Source organism: Mytilus trossulus, chromosome 4 (genome assembly GCF_036588685.1).
Source record: "Mytilus trossulus isolate FHL-02 chromosome 4, PNRI_Mtr1.1.1.hap1, whole genome shotgun sequence".
NCBI classification, from domain to species: Eukaryota; Metazoa; Mollusca; class Bivalvia; order Mytilida; family Mytilidae; genus Mytilus; species Mytilus trossulus.
Window position 1 is genome coordinate 53,665,507 of NC_086376.1, and position 23,649 is coordinate 53,689,155.

At 29.9% G+C, this 23,649-nt stretch overlaps 1 protein-coding gene across 19 annotated transcripts in view; it reads right to left on the reverse strand.

Moving 5' to 3' along the window:
• Positions 1–408: 408 nt before the first annotated feature.
• The window catches only part of LOC134715511 (gamma-adducin-like), a 53,711-nt gene continuing 30,470 nt past the window's right edge, over positions 409–23,649 (reverse strand). For 5 of the 19 annotated variants that reach the window (XM_063577720.1, XM_063577718.1, XM_063577721.1 and 2 more), the window contains 16 exons: positions 23,364–23,462; positions 22,288–22,458; positions 21,002–21,147; positions 19,710–19,842; positions 19,261–19,380; positions 18,403–18,495; positions 17,190–17,204; positions 12,684–12,879; positions 11,960–12,088; positions 10,686–10,805; positions 9,783–9,854; positions 7,879–7,944; positions 7,422–7,481; positions 7,052–7,111; positions 5,980–6,092; positions 409–3,337 (listed from right to left, as the gene is read on the reverse strand). In XM_063577720.1, the coding sequence (XP_063433790.1) occupies positions 3,218–3,337; positions 5,980–6,092; positions 7,052–7,111; positions 7,422–7,481; positions 7,879–7,944; positions 9,783–9,854; positions 10,686–10,805; positions 11,960–12,088; positions 12,684–12,879; positions 17,190–17,204; positions 18,403–18,495; positions 19,261–19,380; positions 19,710–19,842; positions 21,002–21,147; positions 22,288–22,458; positions 23,364–23,462 (1,713 nt within the window). In that variant the 3' untranslated portion in view covers positions 409–3,217. Of the gene's footprint in view, positions 3,338–5,979; positions 6,093–7,051; positions 7,112–7,421; positions 7,482–7,878; positions 7,945–9,782; positions 9,855–10,685; positions 10,806–11,959; positions 12,089–12,683; positions 12,880–17,189; positions 17,205–17,791; positions 17,807–18,402; positions 18,496–19,260; positions 19,381–19,709; positions 19,843–21,001; positions 21,148–22,287; positions 22,459–23,363; positions 23,463–23,649 lie in introns of all 19 variants that reach the window. The other 14 variants (XM_063577723.1, XM_063577722.1, XM_063577726.1 and 11 more) reach the window with 14 other exon arrangements.

Sequence of the window (23,649 nt, forward strand, 5' to 3'; positions counted from 1 at the left end):
CAAGTTTTTGGTCTGACCTTGCCACAGATGTTATCTGTGACCTCCCACATGTGTGGCAATCCAAACTATCATGAGACCATGAAAGAAATTATGGCTGTTCCCAGGTTTGAATAATGTAGTAGTTGAACACACACACACGAACACTCTCTTAGCTTCCGATTGACATTTCCCACACTACTATTATAAAATAAGAAGGTATAATAGGATTACAAATGAAACAACTATCCTCCAGAGACCAAATGAAGTAGATGTTAGCAACCATGTCACTGTACAGCCTTTTACAAAGGGGCCAAACCCGTACTGCATAGCAAGATTTTAATGGCTATATAAGTACACCTGCCCTAAATTTGACAATCTGCACTAGTAAGTAAGTTGGAATCCACATGGCTTGAGATTACTGAACAAATACAGTGAAGTATGGATTCCTTTATTGAACACTGCATGAAGATGACTATTGCAAGCATTCAGACATACATGAAAAAATAAGCATAGTCTTAGTATAGCAACTAAAAGTAACATGGCATAATATTCAATATAAATTTTGTGAAACTTGCTAATTTTTTGTTTTATTTCAGCAAAAATAATATTAAATCAATTGTTTACAGGTAATGACTAGGTTTTCACTTGTTTATCCTTGATAAAGACAATTGCAACAAACATACACATAGAAAATGACATTTATTTGCTTTATACCATTTCATCTTTATCATATTTTCAGATCTTATAGTGTAAGATTTGTAGATTCTCTAAATGATGTCGCTTTTCCCTTAAACGGTGCATACACAATTGATTTAAAAAAGGCAGTTTATAGATGGATAAAAATGAAAATAAATTTAAAAAATGCATAGCTGTATTAAAATTTGTTACATATAACTTATACAGACAGGATGTTGATAAAAGGACATATAATGTTTACAATATATATAGTTTACTACACAACATTCATATTTTGGTTTATGAAAACTATTAATGTCCCAAAGAAATTTTTGTTTAGAATTTTGGAAAGTGATTGGTTTATTCCCTTTTAATTCAATTCTAAACAATACATTCAAAATCATTTTCCAATGGTAGATAATTGCAACTTGTCCAACACTTAAACATACATTCTTTTATATTGACTATATTTCATTTTATTTCAATCTATATTAAATTAATTATTATAATAATAATATGCACGAAGAATGCACTGATTGAATGAAATGAACGCAAATCAATTTCTATACCTTGTACATGTATTAAACGATGTAAATATTGCATTATATGTGCAACATGAATAGCATTAATATATAAATGCCTTGGGACTACTAAAAACGTATGAATAAAACAAACCTAATGACATGAAATAATCATTTAACAAATTCTGTATTTTTTTACTAAAAATCATCAGAAAAATCATATGACCATTTTTTTTCAATTTCACAAAAGCCATCCAAAAACTTGTCAAAAGAGTCTTAAGAGACAGCATTATTGTAATTTTCAGTTATGAAGTATGAATGGATAAGCAAGTGTTAAAATCATTTTCTGGTTGTAAAGTTATATACCTAATGCCCTAATTCCTTCAAAAATTAGAAAGCCCTTTTCTGCGAGTTCAAAGAATGCCATGTAGTGAAAACTGTCAACCTTATAATTACAAAAACAATATTTGTGTCAAATTATATAAGAAAAAAATTGCACTATCAAATTATTAGTAAATTTTTGTATGTAGTTATATTATGCCAAGAATCTAAAACTAAGTATTTGTACATTATAGATACAAAGAGAACGTATTACATACAACTGTTTCTCTATTTCTAAACCTACAAGTTGGTTTCAAGTTCTACTGAGCAATTCAATTTAGGATTTCGAGCAGTATTGAGAAAAAATAATCAACATACACAAAATTGTATACATGCAATTTTTTCCTCCAATTTAATAAAATTAAACCACCATATTTGTTAGCATTTTATGCTTCTGCATTTTAATTTCTGTATTAAATGCACAATTCTCCTGTAAGGCGAAAACAGAATGAATGATTCCTTTTGAATAATAAAAAGGGAAAACTACTCTCAACTGGTTTCTATCAATTTTGTATATTCTGATTGTCTCCAACACTGCTCAATTTATGTCTGATATATTTCCTTAACAATCCCATACAATGTATTTACACCTACTTGTATTAACTCTTTGTATCATGTATAGCAAAAACTAAATACCCAGAGTGTCATATTAAACATATTTTATCATGACATTTCCATGAAACGAAAACTGAAAATAAGACATGAAAACATGAGACAATTGCACACACAAGCAGTTCAACAAATGATAAAATAACAATAATAAAAATTTAATCATTTAATAAAACTAACTTTATACAATAAAAATACAACCTGCTCTTGTACAGTACTGCTGTAAATAAAATCATGCCCTTTGTACTATTTTGAAATCCCTCAGAAAAATGTCTTGTGAAAAGATTTTTGAAATTTAACACAACGCCATATAGCCTTCTTATTGCTAAATTGAATCAAAAAGATTTATTAACTTTATCAAATAAAATAGAAATTTTTATGCTTCATGAATCAGGTTTAGGCTAAAAATTTATATCAGCAAAAATTCAGCCTATTTATAGACCAAGGTCAGGCTAATAAATATATGAAATTTAATGCAAATCAAAATCAGCAGATATCAATAAACCGTGAGCACTAATTCATGTTACACCTTCATTCATGTCAATGGCACAGGGATGATCAAAATATATAATGCAAAATGTGAAACATAAAAAATTCTAAAAACAAAAATATCAAAATTATTCATTCATGCTGGTTTCTAGGCTTAATGTACATATTACTTAGATATAAATTACAAACTATTTTCAACAGGCAGTTTCTAAAGAGTAAATGAACTTTGTGTATACAAAGAAAGGCTAAGAATACATAATCAAAATTGAATATTAAATTTCTTAAAACTTTTTACACCATGGCAAGCAAATGTTACAAGCATTTATCTGGTCCGCGTGTTTTGTTATCTGTAAGGCCAAGCTTAATAAATTTATTCTTTTTTTGTCAATCGAACAACATCGAAAGAAAAAAAATTCAATTCAGTTTTTAAAACTGCTTTTATTTCCACATTGGAACCAACACACGACCATTTAATTTCATGCCCTACAAATACAAATTCTCCCAACATGCAACACTAACGAAACACAAGGACGAAACATCACATAGCTTGCAAATAGTTCTATTTATAATGTGCTTTCTTTGCTCTCCTTGTTTTTCTTATTTTTTGAGAATGATGGCATTCTGAACTTTTTCTTCTTCTTTTTGTCTTTTGATGGGGATGGAAGTTCTTTCACTGGAGATCCCTAAAAAATAACAAATATAAAAAATAAAGTTTTGATATTTCTGAAAATTCATATCAGCTTTTATTGTGCTGTTATAAACATGATTAAGATATTATGTACATTTTCAATACTTACTGAGTAAAAAAAAATGCTCAAAGGACAAACCTTCCTCAAGACCTAATGTCGAAATATTGCAACATACTAAGAGAGAGCTGTAAAATTCACTGGTGAACTAACAATTGAAGTGATTTTTTCAACAAGAAGAGTACCCTCCTTTGGTCCCATTTATATTTGATTAAACAACCCTGACACTGAGTGGATAAATATTCCTTTCTTTTTTTTATATATGCAATGATTTTTTTTGTGAAATTTTTTTCTATAGTACATTGTACTGGAAAGAACTCATGCCAAGTATTACTTTAAATTTGAAACATAGATAAATTCTGCACAATTTTTTGAAAAGTGCAAATTTAACAGGCTAAATGGGGGAGGGGGGTCGGGTCAATGGTGGCATTAAATACCTGCATGAAAATCTTAAAAATCTTATCTTTCATTTGCGTCAAAAAAATGGAAAACTTCATTTGCGCCATTTCACAGGTAATACATGTACAGGTAACATATAAAGAAAAAGTTAAATATCCATTGCTGTATCGTGAATAATATTTGTTTCTATGTGGTACTTCTCCAGGATAATTGTACTTATTTCTTATGCAGCAAAAATACTGCAATCTGATTGGTTGACTATCCCGGTGTAAATAACACCCCACCCTGGTTCACCAGGGAATAAATGAAAAATTTAAAAATAAATTTTTTTTTTTTTTTTTTTGGTCTACTCAAAAGAACACAAAAATATTCTGAACTTTTCCAAAAGTAAAGTAAAAAAGTATTTGGCAATGTGCAGCAGCATGGACATTGAAAAAATATTACGCTGGAAATTTTTCATTACCATTTTTATAATTTTACATCCTGGTTTCAAAATGAGTAAAGGAATTGTTCATAAGAAATAAATTCGTTATCTTGGTGTAATCAGGTGTGTACGGATTTTTACACCGTTGTTGAAAATTCTGTACACCCCTGATTACACCAAGATAACTAATAGTAATAATACTCATTTTTAATACAAAACTGAGGTTTAGAATTAAAGTGTTCAAATGTTTGAGGTGTATAGATGGACATTGTCAGTTCAAAGACAAACAGAGGAAATAAGTCTATTTTATTTTAATCACACAAACGGTATATAACTTATCATGTGCATTATATTAAAAATCGTTTAGGTGTACCACAAAACTTGCAAAACCAATATAACAACTCATATGAACAGAATTATAACTATAGTGTATAATGCTTATAACTGTCTTGCAATTTTACTCCTTTTTAAAAATGTTCAAAGTAAAAACAAGAGTGCACACGCTGAAATGTCTCGCCTTCTTTACTAACCACTGATATTATGTTGATAGACCTAAATATAAAGCTTTATTACAACTGTCACATAAACTCAACATTAACCAAGAAACATTGATCAATGAATCATGAAAATGAGGTCAAGGTCAGATGAACCATGCCAGGCAGACATGTACAACTAACAATTCTTCAATATAACAAACATAGTTGACTTATTGCTTATAAATTAAGAAAAAGAGACCAAAACACAAACACTTAACAATTAGAAATGAACCGTGAAAATGAGGTCAAGGTAAAATAAAACCTGCGTAATAGACATATACATCATAAAATATTTCCATACACCAAATATAGTAGACCTATTGCATAAAGTATAAGAAAAACAGACCAAAGCACAAAAACTTAACTATAACCACTGAACCATGAAAATGAGGTCAAGGTCAGATGTCACCTGCCAGTTGGACATGTACACCTTACAGTCCTTCCATTCACCGAATATACTAGATCTATTGCTTATAGTAGCTGAGATATGGACCACCAAAACTTAACCTTGTTCACTGATCCATGAAATTAGGTCAAGGTCAAGTTAAAACTGTCTGACAGGCATGAGGACCTTGCAAGGTACACACATACCAAATAGAGTTATCCAAATACTTATAATAAGAGAGAATTTAACATTACAAAAAATCTTAACTTTTTTTTCAAGTAGTCACTGAACCATGAAAATGAGGTAAAGGACATTGGACATGTGACCGACAGAAAGTTCGTAACATGAGGCATCTATATACAAAGTATGAAGCATCCAGGTTCTACCTTCTAAAATATAAAGCTTTTAAGAAGTTAGCTAACGCCGCTGTCGCCGTCCCCGGATCACTATCCCTATGTCGAGCTTTCTGCAACAAAAGTTGCGACTCGACAATAACTGTGTTTGAACAATTGTATGATTTTATGAAGACTGATTTCTTAGGAAAATGTTTTGTTATGCAAAAAATAAAAATTGTCTTTTATCATTAAAATTCTTTTTCTTTTCTTTTTTTAAAAATTAATTTCTTATACTCTTTACATTTACCTGTATCATTGGCGCAATGAAAGGTTTTATTTTTGGCACAAATGAAAAAGATTCTATTGCTCAAAAGCAAATTATCGATTAAATACTAATTAACAGTCTGTAGACCTGTCATCTGATATCATTGATATTTGCAAACTTCAATTGATATGCAATTGGAAGGTCTCTAATTTTTGAAGATTGAAGGTTAACATACCTCTTTACTACTCCTGTCTTCTAGAGTATCACCACCACTGGCACTGTCTGTTGATTTGAGGGTATCAGACTTGGCTGGGGAAGATGGCTTCTCATCTCCATTTAGAACACGATCTAAAACAAAATTTAACAAATTATTCAAAGGAACAAACTCATATTCACTGAAACAAAAGACTGTTAATGTATCTGTTTATTAAACAAAGTATGATTCCATGCAATTAAAACATGTTTAGACGCCTAAAAAGGCAACTTTCTAAAAGCATTCAAATATTCAAATATAAATTTCAAATCTTGAATTCTACTTGTATTTTGGTCAAAACAGATTTATTACAATGAAAATGCTAAGTTAACATGCCTCAATAATATCTGGATCATATCTAAAATATGATGAATACAAATGTATCATACAGAAAAATTGATAATTTCCATTAAACATATTATGTAAATACATCTTAAAAGTATAAAAAAAAAAAAAGAAAAAAAAAAAAAAGTTAAAACATTTACCATAAATTAGTAAAGCAAAAGTTAAGAATAATAATTTACAGGAAAAAAATAATTCCAGTAACTGGTTTCACCAAGCTTCTGAAACAAGAAATCTGAAAACAAATAGCTGTACATAATAGTGAGTAAGAACAGCAGGAAAGATAAGCGGAGTTTTAATCAGAAAAGAAAACACAAAATTCCAAAAGGGCATGTTGCTGCTTGAACTTCAGGACACTTACGAAAGTTTAAACTATTTATATAAATCAGATAGTTATGTAAAATAGAAAACAGCATACGAACTGTGGATTCAAATACAAAAACTTGTTGCTTTTATTCTTGGGACATTCAGCACTTCAAAAGAACATCTTTTTGAATATCTTATTGTAAAAATAAACACTATTTAGTAACTAGCAACCATTATATAAATAATTTTTAATCCCTGAAAAAAAAATTATAAGCTATAAAAGGTATAACAGATTAATTAGTATATATATTAAATGATGCTGAACCACATAGTGTGGTAAGCTAGGAGTAAAATCTGGGGTATAGGTGTCCCTCTACCACTAACATGACTAATGTGTGTATCTTACCACGCCCATATCGTTCAGATTTGGATCTCTCAAAACTCTTCTCTTTTAATTCTTGTATTACTAACAATTTAAATATTTAATGCTATAAAAATTACAAATGAAAATGTATGTGTGTCGATCATGTTTTTTTTTATAAATCATTTCTAAATATTAGTAACTGGGTTTTTTTTTTTTACTTTTATCATTACATTTTCAGCTAATTTTCATTAATTATTTGATATGAAATTCACTTATACTTTTCAATGACTATTTGATATAAAATTCATTCATCTTTATTTGTACTACAATAATATTTCAAGATAAATTTTTAGTTAACATTATTTTGAACAGAAAGTTCTGAAAATATTTAAAATTTGGATGGATTGCTTACATGCAGGACTACGTGGGGGGTCTCTATTTGAAGAACTCCTCCGAATTGCTGGTGGCTTCTCTGAAAATTTCACAAAACCTTTATTTTATAACATTTATTTATACCTTAGTTTTTTTAAATGCAAATATGATCTGGCAATGTAACTATACTGCATTCACTAGATATATATTAAGTGATTTTATTTTGTGAGTTATAAACTGCAATCTAAAACACCAGTGTGCAAATCCAAACAAAAACTTCACAATCTAATTCTTTGTTTTACAGTATGAAGAACTTTCTAATTCATTAAAGTTAAATTGACCGCTACCCTCCCCTCTAAAGAGTTGCTCTGTAACTTTTCACATACATGGAAAAACATGTATATCATGCATTACAAAACTTCGCAGATCTATAAAACAAAGAATTTCTATCCTTGCCTAAGATGTTGTCACCATTACTATTTACATCAAACATTTACCTATGTATTTTTGAGATTCTATATACACATCATCTATCAATGTTTCCTTCGATGAACTGACTAATTCTGAGTTTTAGGAAAGAAAAAAACATAAATAAAAAAAAAGCTTAAAATACTGAGTACACAAAAAAACACAAAATCAGAGCAGTGAATGATTTTTTTAATAAGTTCATTTGCAATTGAAACTCCTTGATTCCAAATAGTCAATTATACTAGCAGCATTAAACTTAGATTGAGACTATAGCTAGCTGTATAACATTTACTTGCAAACAATTGAGGCCTCTCATTTCTTTACATGTTTTTTTTATATCTCACATGAAAATTATTAAAAAAAAACACCATGAATTAGTATCGAAGAAAGTTCAATGTTCCCACCTTAAAAAAAAAGGTACCCATTAAAATAATTATATCCTAGTAGATAGATATACTGTTTAATCATGAATCCTGACACCTACAGATGATCCAAAATTACTTCATATCATGTTTTGATCTTTGCAAATAGTATTTTTATCAATTGTGGTAATTTTGAAGCAGATTTTTTCAGGTATGTGTGTAATTATAATTTTAACAAATCACCTTTTTTCACTTCTAGGAATCATCATGCAGGATTTTAACATAAATCATTCCATAAACAACGGAACACTTAGGAGAACAACTTCTTGCCGTAAACTGATTATCAATGAATTGTACATGTAACACAAATTCGTATTAAACAGTGCAATTCTACAAACTAATTACTAAATCTGTGTCTGTGCTAACCTAAACCAACGCTCCTTAATTCTGTTAACTCTCTACTCATTTCTGTTAACACTACACATTAACACTGCTTGTTAACAACACCAATACCGTGTGGACAACCTTCACACCATGATGACTAAGCCAGATCAGTAATCATGCAACTTTGAAAATCAGCAATCTTAATTCACTCAAGTCACTACTAAAGGCATTTTTCAGTTTTGCATTGAGATTAATTATCTGGGGTTTCATGATCTGACAGTCAGAATCACAAATGCATCTTTAAGATCTTAAACAGAAGGCTTTATTACTGACTTTATTTTCACCATCTCCTCATTACCTACCTGGAAAGTCTATGATAATGAGAAAAGTTAAAGGATGAAAGCCAAACAATGACATATACTAGCCAACTTTTATGCCATTTGGTCTCCAATGGACAGTAGTCTCATTTGCAATCAGATCTGCTTATTAATATTGTTTCATTATCAAATTTTCTATTTGTCTATGTGGTTATGTCTGTATTTCTGAATGTGTTTGCTATTACAGAATATATTTTCTAAAGCATGATAATTTTTAGGAAGCTGTTATAAAATATATAGAAAATGTTATAATTTGAAATATTTACTCCTGACTAAATGTCAAAGAATACAAATAATATAACCGCTTATAAGTCTTTTATAGATATACCTTGAACTTGAGTTTATATATGTCTTGTGATAAAATTCCTTAAAACTCTATTTGATAGAGAAAAAAAACCTACATTTAATCAATTTACTACCATATTACAAACTTTGGTATTTTTTTCTTCTTTTTAACATTTATGATTCATAATTTTATAACAGCAAAATTTAATATATATGAAACTTCCTGCTTAATTCTAAGAGGGGGTCTTGCTTGAATTCCTTAATAAATTTGGGAAAATTATGTACAAGATTAGATGATTTCAAAACAAATAAAAATCATAAAAGAATTTAACAGAAATCTTTTTGAAACACTTAAATTACAAAAAAAATCTATCATGTGTAAAAATCAGTTCAAAATGAGCTTTTGATATATTTATCATAATTTTTTTTTCAAATTTAAAAAAATCATGTGAATTTCTTGGCTGTACAATATAATATTACTGATCTGGCTGATGAGTGATAACATATTTTAACAACAATACACACCATTATACTTATCATCAAATATATCATCTATGTTTGTCTCTTTAGATTGAGGTCTCTTTTTCCGAGACATAACTAAGAAAATGCAAAATGAAATGTTAAAAAAAAAGCAAATCTATTACATATTCATAACCAAAGCCTGAAATTAAAGAAAGAATAAAAGAAAAACTAGAAAATGCATGCAATTAAGCTCGACACATAAAAAATCCTGATTCATGTCAGTTGAATCCTGCCTATTTCTGCTGACAAAGTGTAATCAGCTATCATAGATTGATATTTTATTGGAAAAATGAAATGGATCAGCTGTGGGAGGGTCTTTACAGTAGTGCTAAATAATGAACTTTGTCACAATTAGTCAAAACAAAACTGCATCTTTATAATTACTATAATCAATCTGAATTTCTTGTCCCTGCTTTAATTTCAATCACTGATATCTTGTCTCAGATATGTAAAGGTTTTTTTTTAAAAAGAATCAGAAAGTTCTAACTAATTTCTTAAGCCTTGATTCACCATTAGCTATTTCATTCTTTAAAGTTACTGGACTCATCAACACACGTATGTAAAATGCACTTATAATTCATGTGGAACACATTTAAATCAATATCTTCCACATGAAAAAAGTTTGAGGTGAAATCTTCCAACTGACATAAGTAAAATAACAAAGATTTTTTTATGTCTATCACATCTAAAGCATCTACAGCCAAGGAAAAATAATAAATTCAATTTATTATAAAACATAGATTGTGTACTACTAGCAACAAAAAGAAATCCTATTATAACAAATAATTGATCATTTCAAATATATCTCATTTCGTTTAAAAAAAAAAAGGAAATGTAATTTGACCACATGTGTTCTCAAAGAAAACTTATATTGGTGGAATACCTGTACAAAATACGTGAACCTACCTTTGTTTTCTGTAGGTGACGTAGGTGAAACAGGAGGGTAGTTAGATTGAAACACATCGTCAATGGTGGTTTCTTCACTACGAGAGGTGTTAGACGACTGACGTTTGGTTTCTACAGGAACTACACAAACATGCAGTAACAATGAAAATAAAACATGCACATACAAATGTACACAACTAAATACTTCTCCATGATACCCTTGTGTCATGAAAATACAACAATTAAGTTTGACCGTCATAATTTTTTAGTTGTTTTTTCATATTCATATCTAATTTCAGACTAACAAACAGAAATAAAAAGTGTAAACAAACTCAATTTGATGGAATTATTTCAAAATTATTATTATTATTATTTTTTTTGTGTGTTTAAATAAAGGTATAATGAAATAAACAATTTTGTTATATTGGTCAAAGGTTAAAATTATATATAAAAAAAAAAGAGGGAAACTTCTGATAATGAAAACACAGTCTTCTTTATCTTGATAATTTTGTTTTCACAGAAAAGTATCTTGGAGAAGTCAAACTAACACAAATATACAGTACAATTTATTTGTTAATTGAAAAGCAGTTTGGAAAATGAATTCTTAAACTCTTTTTCCTTATTTACATGAGAATTAATTGAAGGTAAAAGCTTATTAATCAGCAGCACTATATTAATAATAGAAATAATTTTAATAAAGAACCTCTCCCAAAATATACTTAGGTTTACTAAGACTGCAGAAACTTATTTTCAAATGATCTATACTAACAAGAAACATTTAAACAACATCAAAACATGTGTAAGTTTTTCCCTATCCAAACAAACAGCAATTTCTAATTTGTCCATATTCAATTATGTCTCTATCATGTCTATTTGACATCAAAATTGTTTCAGAATATTGAGTTGCCATTTATACTGAAACTGGATATAAACATGCAAATTCAGAAGACATTTAGTTTAGACCAAAACTATGGGTTTCTAGTTTCCCTTTACTAGGTAAGTGTAATTAAAAAAAAATGTACCCAGAATAGTTTAAAGTGTCCAGTATTATACCAGTAGACAACCCAGATTTCAATGATTACAACTCTTCTTTCATAAAAAAAATCCTAGTTGTCAAATAAAATATCGTTTGGCAACTTGTCACCAGTTTGTACATGCACACAGGCTTACAAATCTTGGTAAGATGAAACCAAAGTAACATAAGGTGATTACTGTGTTTGTTTGAAGAGGAACAATCTCTTACAAGGTAAGGTAATATAATACAACAATAGGTATATATCACAGGTATAAATTACCTTCTTGTTTTGGTTTCTCTACTTCTGGTTTAGTTTCTGGTTCTACTTGTTGTTGTTGTATGATGTGCATACGCTCCATGGTAGATATCAATTTACCATCAGGTCCTGGTGACAAATCTTCTGTTACTGCTAAAGTCAAAGTCAAATATAGGCAATTTAGTAAATAGGTCAGTGTTCAAACTTAAATGAGTACATCCTCATAATAAAAGTGGTTTTAGAGTGTAAAGCTTTTTTTGGCACTGTTAAAAAAAAGATAATTTTTATCTAAATATATCAACAAACTTGGTGGTTTTTTTTCATCTTTTCTAACATTTACACCTTGTGCTGAAAATTTTGACAAAATGCATTAACCTTATTCAAGACTAATTTGCCTGAAGAACAAATACGCTTTGCAAAGGGTGACTGTTTAGCGAAAGACCCACACTTTCTTTATATGCCTGTGTCAAGCCAGGTGCCTGTATTTAGGTTTAGTCCGCCAAATCCATTTTTGTTTATCATTTGTAGAATAACTCAAACTGTTGGTTTTTCTTTTTGAATATTTCTTTTTTATTTTGTCATGTCCATGCCTTTATTAGCTTACTGATGGGTATGATTTTTGCTCTTTATTGAAGACATATAGTTGTTAACACCCTGTCCTGTCATTTGTTGTCTCATTGCCAACCATACCACATCTTCTTCCTTATCAACTACTAATATTTCGTCTTTAAACCCCAGAACAACAAACCTGGTTCTCCTTTGCCTCTATTCTCCACCTCTATCTTGTACTTTTCTATCTCCTCCTCATTGATACTGTCGAAGGGGTTGGCAGCATACTGTGTCTTATACACCTGTACATTATGTTGTTGGTCTCTCTGGATGATGCCTTTAGATGCAGCACCATATACTATAACATTATCCCCTACCATACTCAAATCTCCGTCCTGTAATTCAATATATCATCAATTAATAAAAACACTTTTAATTTGCAGTTTAATCAGAGTCTACCCGTTTCCTTTTTAGAGTTTGCTCTTGCAGGTGTCTATAAGAATAGAAAATTCTGAAATTACTAAATGTAGTTCTACACTCTGACAGGTAATATCATCTTTGTTAAATATGATTTTTAACAGTTGCAATATGAATCTGTTTTTGAGTTGAAAGTTAGCCCACCAAAGCCAAAAATATACATTAAAAAGTTATATTCAACAAAAAGGTAAATGAAGAAGCATTGAACAACAGTCTATACAAGAAGACACAGGTGATTGAAGAAGAGAAATAAGAGGGAGGGGGTAAAAAGGAAATACCATTTATCCAAGGGGTGTTACAGTAGCAAAGGATTTAATATTTGTTTTTAAATATTTCTTCCCCTACAATTGACTTTGCAAAAAAAAAATGCTACAGAAAATGTACGACTGCAGTATCTTCAAATTTGATATCTGAGGAATCTATTCTTTCTTGAAGTCCATCCACAAATGTGTCAATGAATGTTAGTAAATCTCTGAACATATATATCAATCCATCATTTCACCTGTACAGCTGTAGTTAAATGTATTATATGATTGATGCTTTACAATGATTACTTTTCATATTAAAATGTGAAACAACTGATTTAAATTAAAACAAATGTACATTTATGGATAGTAAAATTATAAACGAAAATGTTATTTTTAAATGATATGATATTAATGAATTCATGTGATGAAATGTTAAATGTTGAATAAAATATGATTTATAAAATGAGATGTTAAATATGTGAAATATGACAACTAAGTAATAAATATGTAATTGTGTCATTTTATACAGTCTGCATGGAAACCAATTTTAAAGTCATTCTTCTCATTTGGGTCAATCACATTGAAACTGTTAATAGGCTCAATTTATGGTAAATAATTTTCAGTTTAGATCAATTTTTTAGGGGGAAAATTGCTCTTCATCTCATCTTTAATAAATCTTTGATGAACTGAACTATGGAATCCAAAAGTTCAATGCAGACAGATATTGCATACTGTAGATGTTGTCTATTAATGAGACAATTTAAAAAAAAATTTTTTTAATAATTGAATGCAAAAGCCTTTTTAAATACAAATACAACCGCAAATATTTTTTTGAGTATCTTCCCTGTGTATTTGTTTCAGCTAATCAAATTAAAACTAGAGGCTCTAAAGAGCCTGTGTCGCTCACCTTGGTCTATGTGAATATTAAACAAAGGACACAGATGGATTCATGACAAAATTATGTTTTTGTGATGGTGAAGTGTTTGTACATCTTATTTTACTGAAGATTCTTGCTGCTAACAATTATTTCTATCTATATTAAACTTGGCCCAGTAGTTTCAGTGGAAAATGTTAGTAAAAATTTACAAATTTCAGGAAAATTGTTAAAAATTGACTATAAAGGACAATAACTCCTAAAGGGGTCAAATGACAATTTTGTTCATGTTGATTTATTTGTAGATCTTACTGTGCTGAACAATAATGATGTTTACAATTCATCTCTATCTATAATAATATTCAAGATAATAACCAAAAACAGCAAAATTTCCCTAAAATTACCAATTCAGGGGCAGCAACCCAACAACGGGTTGTAGGATTCATCTGAAAATTTCAGGGCAGTTAGATCTTGCCTAGATACACAATTTTACCCCATGTCAGATTTGCTCTAAAAGGTTTGGTTTTTGAGTTATAAGCAAAAAACTGCATTTTACCCCTATGTTCTATTTTTAGCCATGGCAGCCATCTTGGATGGTTGGCCGGGTCACGCCACACATTTTTTTAACTAGGAACCCCAATAATGATTGCGGCCAAGTTTGGTTTTATTTGGCCCAGTAGTTTCAGAGGAGAAGATTTTTGTAAAAGATTACTAAGATTAACGAAAAATGGTTAAAAATTGACTATAAAGGGCAATTACTCCTAAAGGGGTCAACTGACCATTTTGGTTATGTTGACTTATTTGTAGATCTTACTTTGCTGAACATTATTGCTGTTTACAGTTTATCTCTATCTATAATAATATTCAAGATAATAACCAAAAACATCAAAATTTCCCTAAAATTACCAATTCAGGGGCAGCAACCCAACAACGGGTTGTCGGATTCATCTGAAAATTTCAGGGCAGTTAGATCTTGCCTAGATAAACAATTTTACCACTTGTCAGACTTGCTCTAAAAGGTTTGGTTTTTGAGTTATAAGCAAAAAACTGCATTTTACCCCTAAGTTCTATTTTTAGCCATGGCAGCCATCTTGGTTGGTTGGCCAGGTCACGCCACACATTTTTTTAACTAGGAACCCCAATAATGATTGCGGCCAAGTTTGGTTTTATTTGGCCCAGTAGTTTCAGAGGAGAAGATTTTTGTAAAAGATTACTAAGATTAACGAAAAATGGTTAAAAATTGACTATAAAGGGCAATAACTCCTAAAGGGGTCAACTGACCATTTTGGTTATGTTGACTTATTTGTAGATCTTACTTTGCTGAACATTATTGCTGTTTACAGTTTATCTCTATCTATAATAATATTCAAGATAATAAGTGAAAATGGACAGAATTTCCCTAAAATTACCAATTCAGGGGCAGCAACCCAACAACAGGTTGTCGGATTCATCTGAAAATTTCAGGGCAAATAGATCTTGACCTAATTTACAATTTTACCCCATGTCAGATTTGCTCTAAATGCTTTGGTTTTTGAGTTATAAGCCAAAAACTGCATTTTACCCCATGTTCTATTTTTAGCCATGGCGGCCATCTTGTTTTGTTTGGCGGGTCACGCCACACATTTTTTAAACTAGATACCCCAATGATGATTGTGGCCAAGTTTGGTTTCATTTGGCCCAGTAGTTTCAGATGAGAAGATTTTTCTAAAAGTACGACGACGGACGACGGACGCCAAGTGATGAGAAAAGCTCACTTGGCCCTTCGGGCCAGGTGAGCTAAAAATGTAGATATTCAGATATGCTTTAACTTTCATTTACAGTTTCAATGACAATCATCACATAAAGCAGAATGCAAACACACATGACCATCTACAAAACACTACATTTACATGTAAATATTGTCCATCAAAAATGCAATAAAATTTCTGTTACATTTAATTCAATCATACTTTGCACAGAGATTTATCTTTTCTTTCATAGTATGATCATAATTAATATATACTTTTTTATACTTTCAAAATTAAGTTACATGCAACCATGCCTATGTGCATAAAAATTCAGGAATGAAGCAACTTTCCAATCAAGCATTGTGTAGTTGTTTTTGGAATAAGTCACCCGTCAGTATGGAAACTTTTTCTTTTGTTTATACTGTGAATTATTTATTATTCGTTGGATACCAATTTATTCGTAAATTTCGTGGGTACTAAGCCTTGGTGAACCACCAATTTAAATGTTCAACGATTTGTAGATTTGAATGTAGGCTTTGGCGAAACCATGAAATCAAATATCCATGAAAAGACAGGCTTTCCTCAATTCACGAAAATTGGTACCAACGAAAGTAAATGAATTCACAATAATCAGGTAATTTCACAAGCTGGCCACCATAACATAAACAGCATTCAATTCAAGTCCACCATAGAAGTAAAGGTATGTTAACACAAATATGCAATGAGAAGTTGTTCCAGTCCAGAAAGCACAATATTCCCCCTCCTTTTTATTTCAAATTTTACCCCCTTTGAAAAATATGTGCATTAATTTTTGTTGAATGGAAGAAATCATATATTCTATTCAAACCTTGGAGTTAAATAAATTTTACGTACAATAATAGAATAAAGTCTTATATACATACATAGATATTTATATATTTTTATTGTATATTCATGTATTACCAAAAGCATATTTATTTAAAGTGAGGTTCATGCCAGGGTTAGATTTTTTATACTAAAGGGCAAAAAAAGTTACTGTACCATGAAAATAATTAATGTCAACAAAAAGCAAATTAAATTTTAAACAGGTACCATATATTTCAATTTTAATGTTTTCATTGGAAAAGGCTTCTTTTGATGTCATTATTGCTAACAATTCATGCAACAAATACAACTTTTTTCTTTTAGCAAAAATATGACTATGAAAATATCTCGGTACCATATTCAAAATATTTCTGAACCATGAAAATTGGTAAGAGAAACAAAAATGTTTTTTACATTATAAATTAATACAAATCACACTTTTTTCAAATAGATAAGGTAAGTAACTATTTTCACCCTGTAATATTATGTATACTAGCTAAAGAAGGGGAGATAACTATAAAATTAACCACACTTACAAGCTTTCCTTCGGCCTGTGGCAAGAAAATTAAATCATTCACAAATCAACAACAACAATCATTTGGTCTGAATGGTATTATTTTATTTAACTTAATATTTGTTTCACTGGTTTATCATGTCTTTTTCTTTTCATTCAGTTTATCCTTGAAATTTAACATGACATTGTTCTAATATCATTTAATTTAAAAGTTATCACATTTTAAATATAAATATTTAATCAAACTATTCAAATATTTTTGTAAAATAATTGGCTTCAGGTAACCTTAAATAAAAATTTATAAGTTTTTATCACAATTTGGCATTAAAAAGTGTGACAATTTAATTATGTTTTTACAAAGTCTTTCTGCATAATGATAGAATCTTTAGTGTTTCAAAATAAAAGTAAGACCATTCAGACCAAATGTTTAATTTATTTAGGTCAACTACACATCATAGGTGACTCACAACATTACATTCCACAACACTTCAAACAAACTCAATGAATTTGAATTTAATGGAATGATCGATGAAATGCAATTAAAAGTATAAATTGGTGAAAACACATCAATTCACTAAAATGGAAATAAATGAAAATTAGAGACGTTCCTTTGTAAATACTTAACTTAGGTTCATCTGTCTAGAATAAGATAAGTCACAATATGAAAATTTTACAGATTCACAAAATAATTTATCCAAGTAGTATGGGAGTATTCAGCAATCTTGAATCACAAATGATTGATATTAATTTTTACTAACAATTGGAATATTTTGATACAGAAATATTTTAAGTGTGAATCTTTGGTATTATCTCTTTTTTTACAAATACAGAATTATAACTGGAAATATCTATGCGGTAATTCAGATTTATAATAGTCACTACTTAAGAAGAGTTTTATTTTATTCTTTCATACTCCCATACTACAATAAATCACAATCATTATATGTATTTCCTGTATTTAATTTTTAATGTAAAACAATAACAAAATGTAAATCTGTCATTTTACTATAAAATATTTCACCTGCCCAGCTATAATAATTCCATTTACAAGTAAGCAATTTAAAAATGAGAGTATGCGATGATGAAAATGAATTCTAAATGATTTCAACTCTAACAACACAAAACGAAGTAACAGTTGTTATAAACAAGCTGCACTACATGTATGGAGTCAATGGAATGTAGGTCAGTAGTAAAGCTTCTGATGAAACCACACACACATGGATTATACACCTTACCTGTAATTTTTTCGCCTCCTCCCAAGTAATGCCTTCTAAAATCTTAGACTGAGGTCCTGCACTTATCCTTTCTTCATAATAATCTTTTCTGATCTAAAATTAAAATAATATATTTTTCTGCATAACAAAATCTGAGTAGTGAAAGCTTTTTCATGATATAGTTATAACATCTATTTTACCAATATTTTGTTTGGAGAAAAAAAGAGCTAGGTATCTTCAGTATATACTCATAGCATCTTAATGAATATTTTTCTTTTTCAGTGTAATAACTCAAGATTTCTGAATATCTAATTTCTGTAAGAAATATCAAGTTTTACTGTTATCAATGAGCTACTGTTAAATTATCAATTTCCACTCAAGGCACACTAAATTTATCATTGATTTCTGTATTTACACTTTTTCAAACGTAGCAATTCTTTATTTTACAATTTTTATTTTGGTTGGAGCAGATTCAATTTGTACTTGTTATATCTCTACAATTTGTTTTTTCTCTTTTGGTTGTTCTGGACCACACATGTGTTGAAATGTAACTACAGGTTCAAACTGTGTTATATATCCAGTTTAAAACTTTCTAGTTTACAGGCTTCAACCTTAACTTTTATTTCTCTTTTTTTAATATTTTTTTCAAAGGTATATGGCGGAAAAAATAACAAATTAAAGCGAGTTCAATCATTGAAATAATTTCAGTGGTAAATTAACACTTGGACATCTAATACATTATTATTCAGATATCAGTTGATACATTCAACCATTCATTTTTATCTATATTCTAAATGCACATGTACATTCATTATATTAAGCATTTGATATATGTATACTTCATCTTTTTGGGTTTCTGGTTCACATTATCTCCCTTACCTCTTTCTGTTTAAGTTTGAACTCCTTTGGGTTAGCTCCCTGTGGTGCAAACTGATTGGGATTTTCAATCTTAATTTGTGTACTCTTTCTATTTGGTGATCCGTCTTCTTCTGGTATCCACTAAAACAAATGTATTCTTTATTAAAATATGTATACTAATATAGGAAAATGCATGCCACACATGTTTTATGGGATTAAATTGGATTTCATCGAGAGAGAGAAAAAAGGTCCAGAGAAGTTACAAACTGGACTAAACCATGTTTAAAAAAAAAAGAACGTCAGTAAAATAATATCCAAAACACTTCTCAGTCCTTATTTCCTGTCATCACAGTGAACATACAATTTGATTAGAATACAATTTATATGTTGAAAAACAAAACCAGCTTCTACTCATATAGTGCCCTATAGTTGTTTATATATCTGGTAAGGCCAAATCATTTATTCCATACCTTTGAATATTTCTTAGGGTTCTGTGTTCCAGATTCTTCTAATTCTTGCCTCACATAATTGTTTGGAGAATTTACCAACCAGCCTGCTTTGTAGTTCTGCTTCTGTCTGTCTTTAGCTAATTTCAAAGGTGATCTGAAATAAATTCATTAAGAAAATGAATAAATAGATATAAGAACATGTGGTATGAGTGCCAATAAGACAACTTTCCATCCAAATCACAATTTATAAAAGTAAACCATTATAGGTCAAAGTATGGTATTCAACATGAATCCTTGGCTCACTTCGAACAGCGAGCTATACAGGGCCACAACAGGAAAACCAATCTCATCTATATGAAAAACAAGAAACTAGAAACACTTATGAACCACATCAACAGACGACAACTACTGAACATCAGATTTCTGACTTATGACAGGTGCAAACAATTGTAGTCCAGGGGTTGAAGTCATAAAACTTTGCTCAGTGCTCGAAGCACAAAAATCATGCTCGCAACATGAAATCCAGTATTTTGATTGGTTAATTCTTGAGTCTGAGTACAAAAATCATGCTCGAAAGATTTATGACCGCAAGGCCAGATAAGCAGAAGCTATATTGTTGAGTAAAATATAAAACTCTGCTGAGAATTTAACCACTTTTCTGACTTTCTATCCAATGTTACCATTTTGTAACTATTCAAATTGCAGATTATATATGTGCCTATTTAACTATCTATTGTACATATATTTGGTACTTAGAAAAGTCTCATTGCCAATTTTACAATTTTGGCCACAGTTTTTTGTCCATTAGAAATCTATTTAAACCATTCTATACAGATATGTGTGCATATAATACTGAACAGAAAGCTCACTCCATTATGTTAAGGGCAACTTTTTAATTACTTAAGCAAATAATCAGTAATCTATTCCCAAAATGGTAAAATGTTTATACAAAGATACACAGCAAAAATGCACAATGCTAAAATCTTAATCTCATTTTCTATTAAAACTAAAGATCAAAAGAGATCAAAAAGACAATATTTAATACCCTCTGTATAAATTTAAATAAAATATTTATCCTTTTTTGGTTTAATCGATTTCTGGCTCCACTATTATGACAATATGGTCAGTTGGTGAAATTGTTCCACGATCTATCTGATCAAACTGCATATTTTCTTTTTAGTATCAACTGTACAAATACAAGACCTTAAATTCACAATCTGGTTGGATGGAATTTTGTTTTGACATACCATAAGTTGAAACAGTATTTAGTAAAATTAGACTAATTTCAAAAACCTATATCTGCTAAACCTTACACATATTTTGAGTGTTCTATGTCACCATCAATGATGTATGTAAATGAGCTACATGTTGGGGGTATTTCTACATCACTGTTATTCTTCTCCTTCCTAACTTCTTGTTTAAACTGTGGTAATCTGTATAAATAGCCAGTTCTATAGCCCTGTAATGAGAAATTAGTCAGTTTACAGTCCGGGAATAAGGCAATTTAAAAGAACATGAGAACACTTATACTGTAATTATTGATTCATAAACATGTGTCAGAAGATAATTTCATTTTTCTTATTGTTGAAACATTGTAGAGCTACCATTATTGCCACTGAAGTTTGTTAAGTCTACTAGAAAAGATAAATGGGTGAAATCTGTAATCTAGAAAAAATCTAAATAGAACAATCAAGTACTGTGAATTCATTGATATTCGCTGGATACTAATTTTCATGGATTTCGTGGGAACATGTGAATTAAATGTTCCAACTATTTGCAAATTTTGAACAGGTTGTATGCAGACTTTGGCAAAACCACTAAATCAAATATCAATGAAAATACAAGCTTTCCTCATTCCCTGAAAATTGGTACTCACCAAAAATAAATGAATCCAAAGTATTTCAAATAAATACAAGGAAATTATTTAAGAAGGGGTTATTTCCCTTTTACCCTCTAATGTTTTTGGCAGTCCATTTAAATAGATGAATATCTTACTTGTGTCACCATAGCTATTTATTACAGTACATTTATATACTAGTACTACACTATACGTTGTGTGTACTATCTATTTACTACGTTCATTCATACATTCTTACATTCATTCATTCATTCATTCATTCATTGACGGACAGACTTTATTCTATACTACTCTGCACAAAGTTATTATGCTTACAACCCCGCCACTTTTTCTAGCACTATAAATACGGTGAACTCGCACTAATGCGAGTTTCACACACGCTACATAGGGACATCTTACTTTATTCCCTACTTTCAGGTAAGCACATTTTCTTTTAGGCCTTATCATGCATGTACTTATATCCAATTAATAGTTCAATTTATAAGGAAACTTCAAGTTAACATTTGAAATAAATGTTTATTATAATTATCTACTTTCAGTGTGAATAAATGGTTTTGCTACATCGTTATTCGTCACAATATTCAACGCCCTAATGATTAGACCAAGTGGCCATATTACCCTGTGACACTAGTTAATTACAGCTTTCCATTACATCATTATACATGTAGTATGTAACCCATTTACGACTTTTTTTTTAGATATAACTTTCCATCCAAATTCAATCATATCTATACAACTTACAACATTATCTAATTGTCTCATAACAGCTTCAAACTCTAGTTCTCCTGTCTTCCATTTCCTGCCTCCTGTGTCTACACCACCACCACCTTGGCTTCCAACCTGGAACGTTCTCTTTTTTATTTCTTCACTAACTAAAATGAGGTTATCCACTCCAGCTGGGACTGCCTTTGTCTAATAAAAATTACAAAAGTTAACAAAATTATTACACTAAAAAGAGTATCATCTTTTTTTGTTTTCTTTACTTGTAAAAAAAGGTAAGCTACATGTTATTTAATCTGAATGAAACATTCGGTAACAATCCTACACTTAATATATATTTCACTTTACTCTGCTATTTATATACATTTCACTAATATGAATTCAAGTACCAATATACACAAAAATGCAAGCGAATCAGATTTTGTCTTATGCACATGCTATAGCTTGCAATTGCAGTTAATAATCAATTTACAATTCCACATTTGTCTTAAGTTAAGTATTTCAAATCTGATTGGAATACAGATTATGTGTCAAGACCTCACTTATGAAAATCCAGCACCATTCTGTTCTCCCTTTTGTCAAGATTCATAATTTGTAGTTGGACAATGGTGATGAATATACAATACTATTATCACAATTTTTTTTATCATATTAAAATTAAATTGAATTTTAACATATAATGCTGAACTCACACGTAATTCTAGTTCAATTCGCATTAACTAAATAACATAAATTTTAATATGAATTGCAATGAGCTCCAAATTTGCTTTACTGTCCGAATGTCGTTAACTTTTAATTTGTTTTATCAACTTATTAAATATATTAAAAAAAAACCAATCATTTCGGTATTAATAACATCTCCAAACTTGCTTTCTTGATCTAATATGGCATTTATCGGAAGAACAGGGCTAGGGTTTTCCTGTTATTTTGAACAGACCTTGTTAAACGAATTATATGAGATATATGACCACATTACTGTCATTATGTTTTTTCCTATGAACATGATTAATGAATTCAATTGGTATTCTTTTTCAATTAAAATAAATGTCCATGTGAACAAGGCATTATTATCTAAAGTCATAGTAATATTATTGTACCTGTGTCAGACAAGCAGACATGACATTAACTGCATAATGGTAGGCTTCCTCTACTGTAGAACCACACGTTACAACACCATGATTTCTTAAAAACATAACCTGCAACACAAAATATATAGTAACCAATGAAACATAAATTATTTTTTTAACTTTTGAGTTATATGCTCATCAGGTTATATGGTAACCTTGTTTAATTTTGGTAAATATGTGATGTTCAGTTGCTTACTTATTCATGTTTACTGCTTTGTATCCTTTTTTCCTAAATGCATATATTTTAAACTTGAAG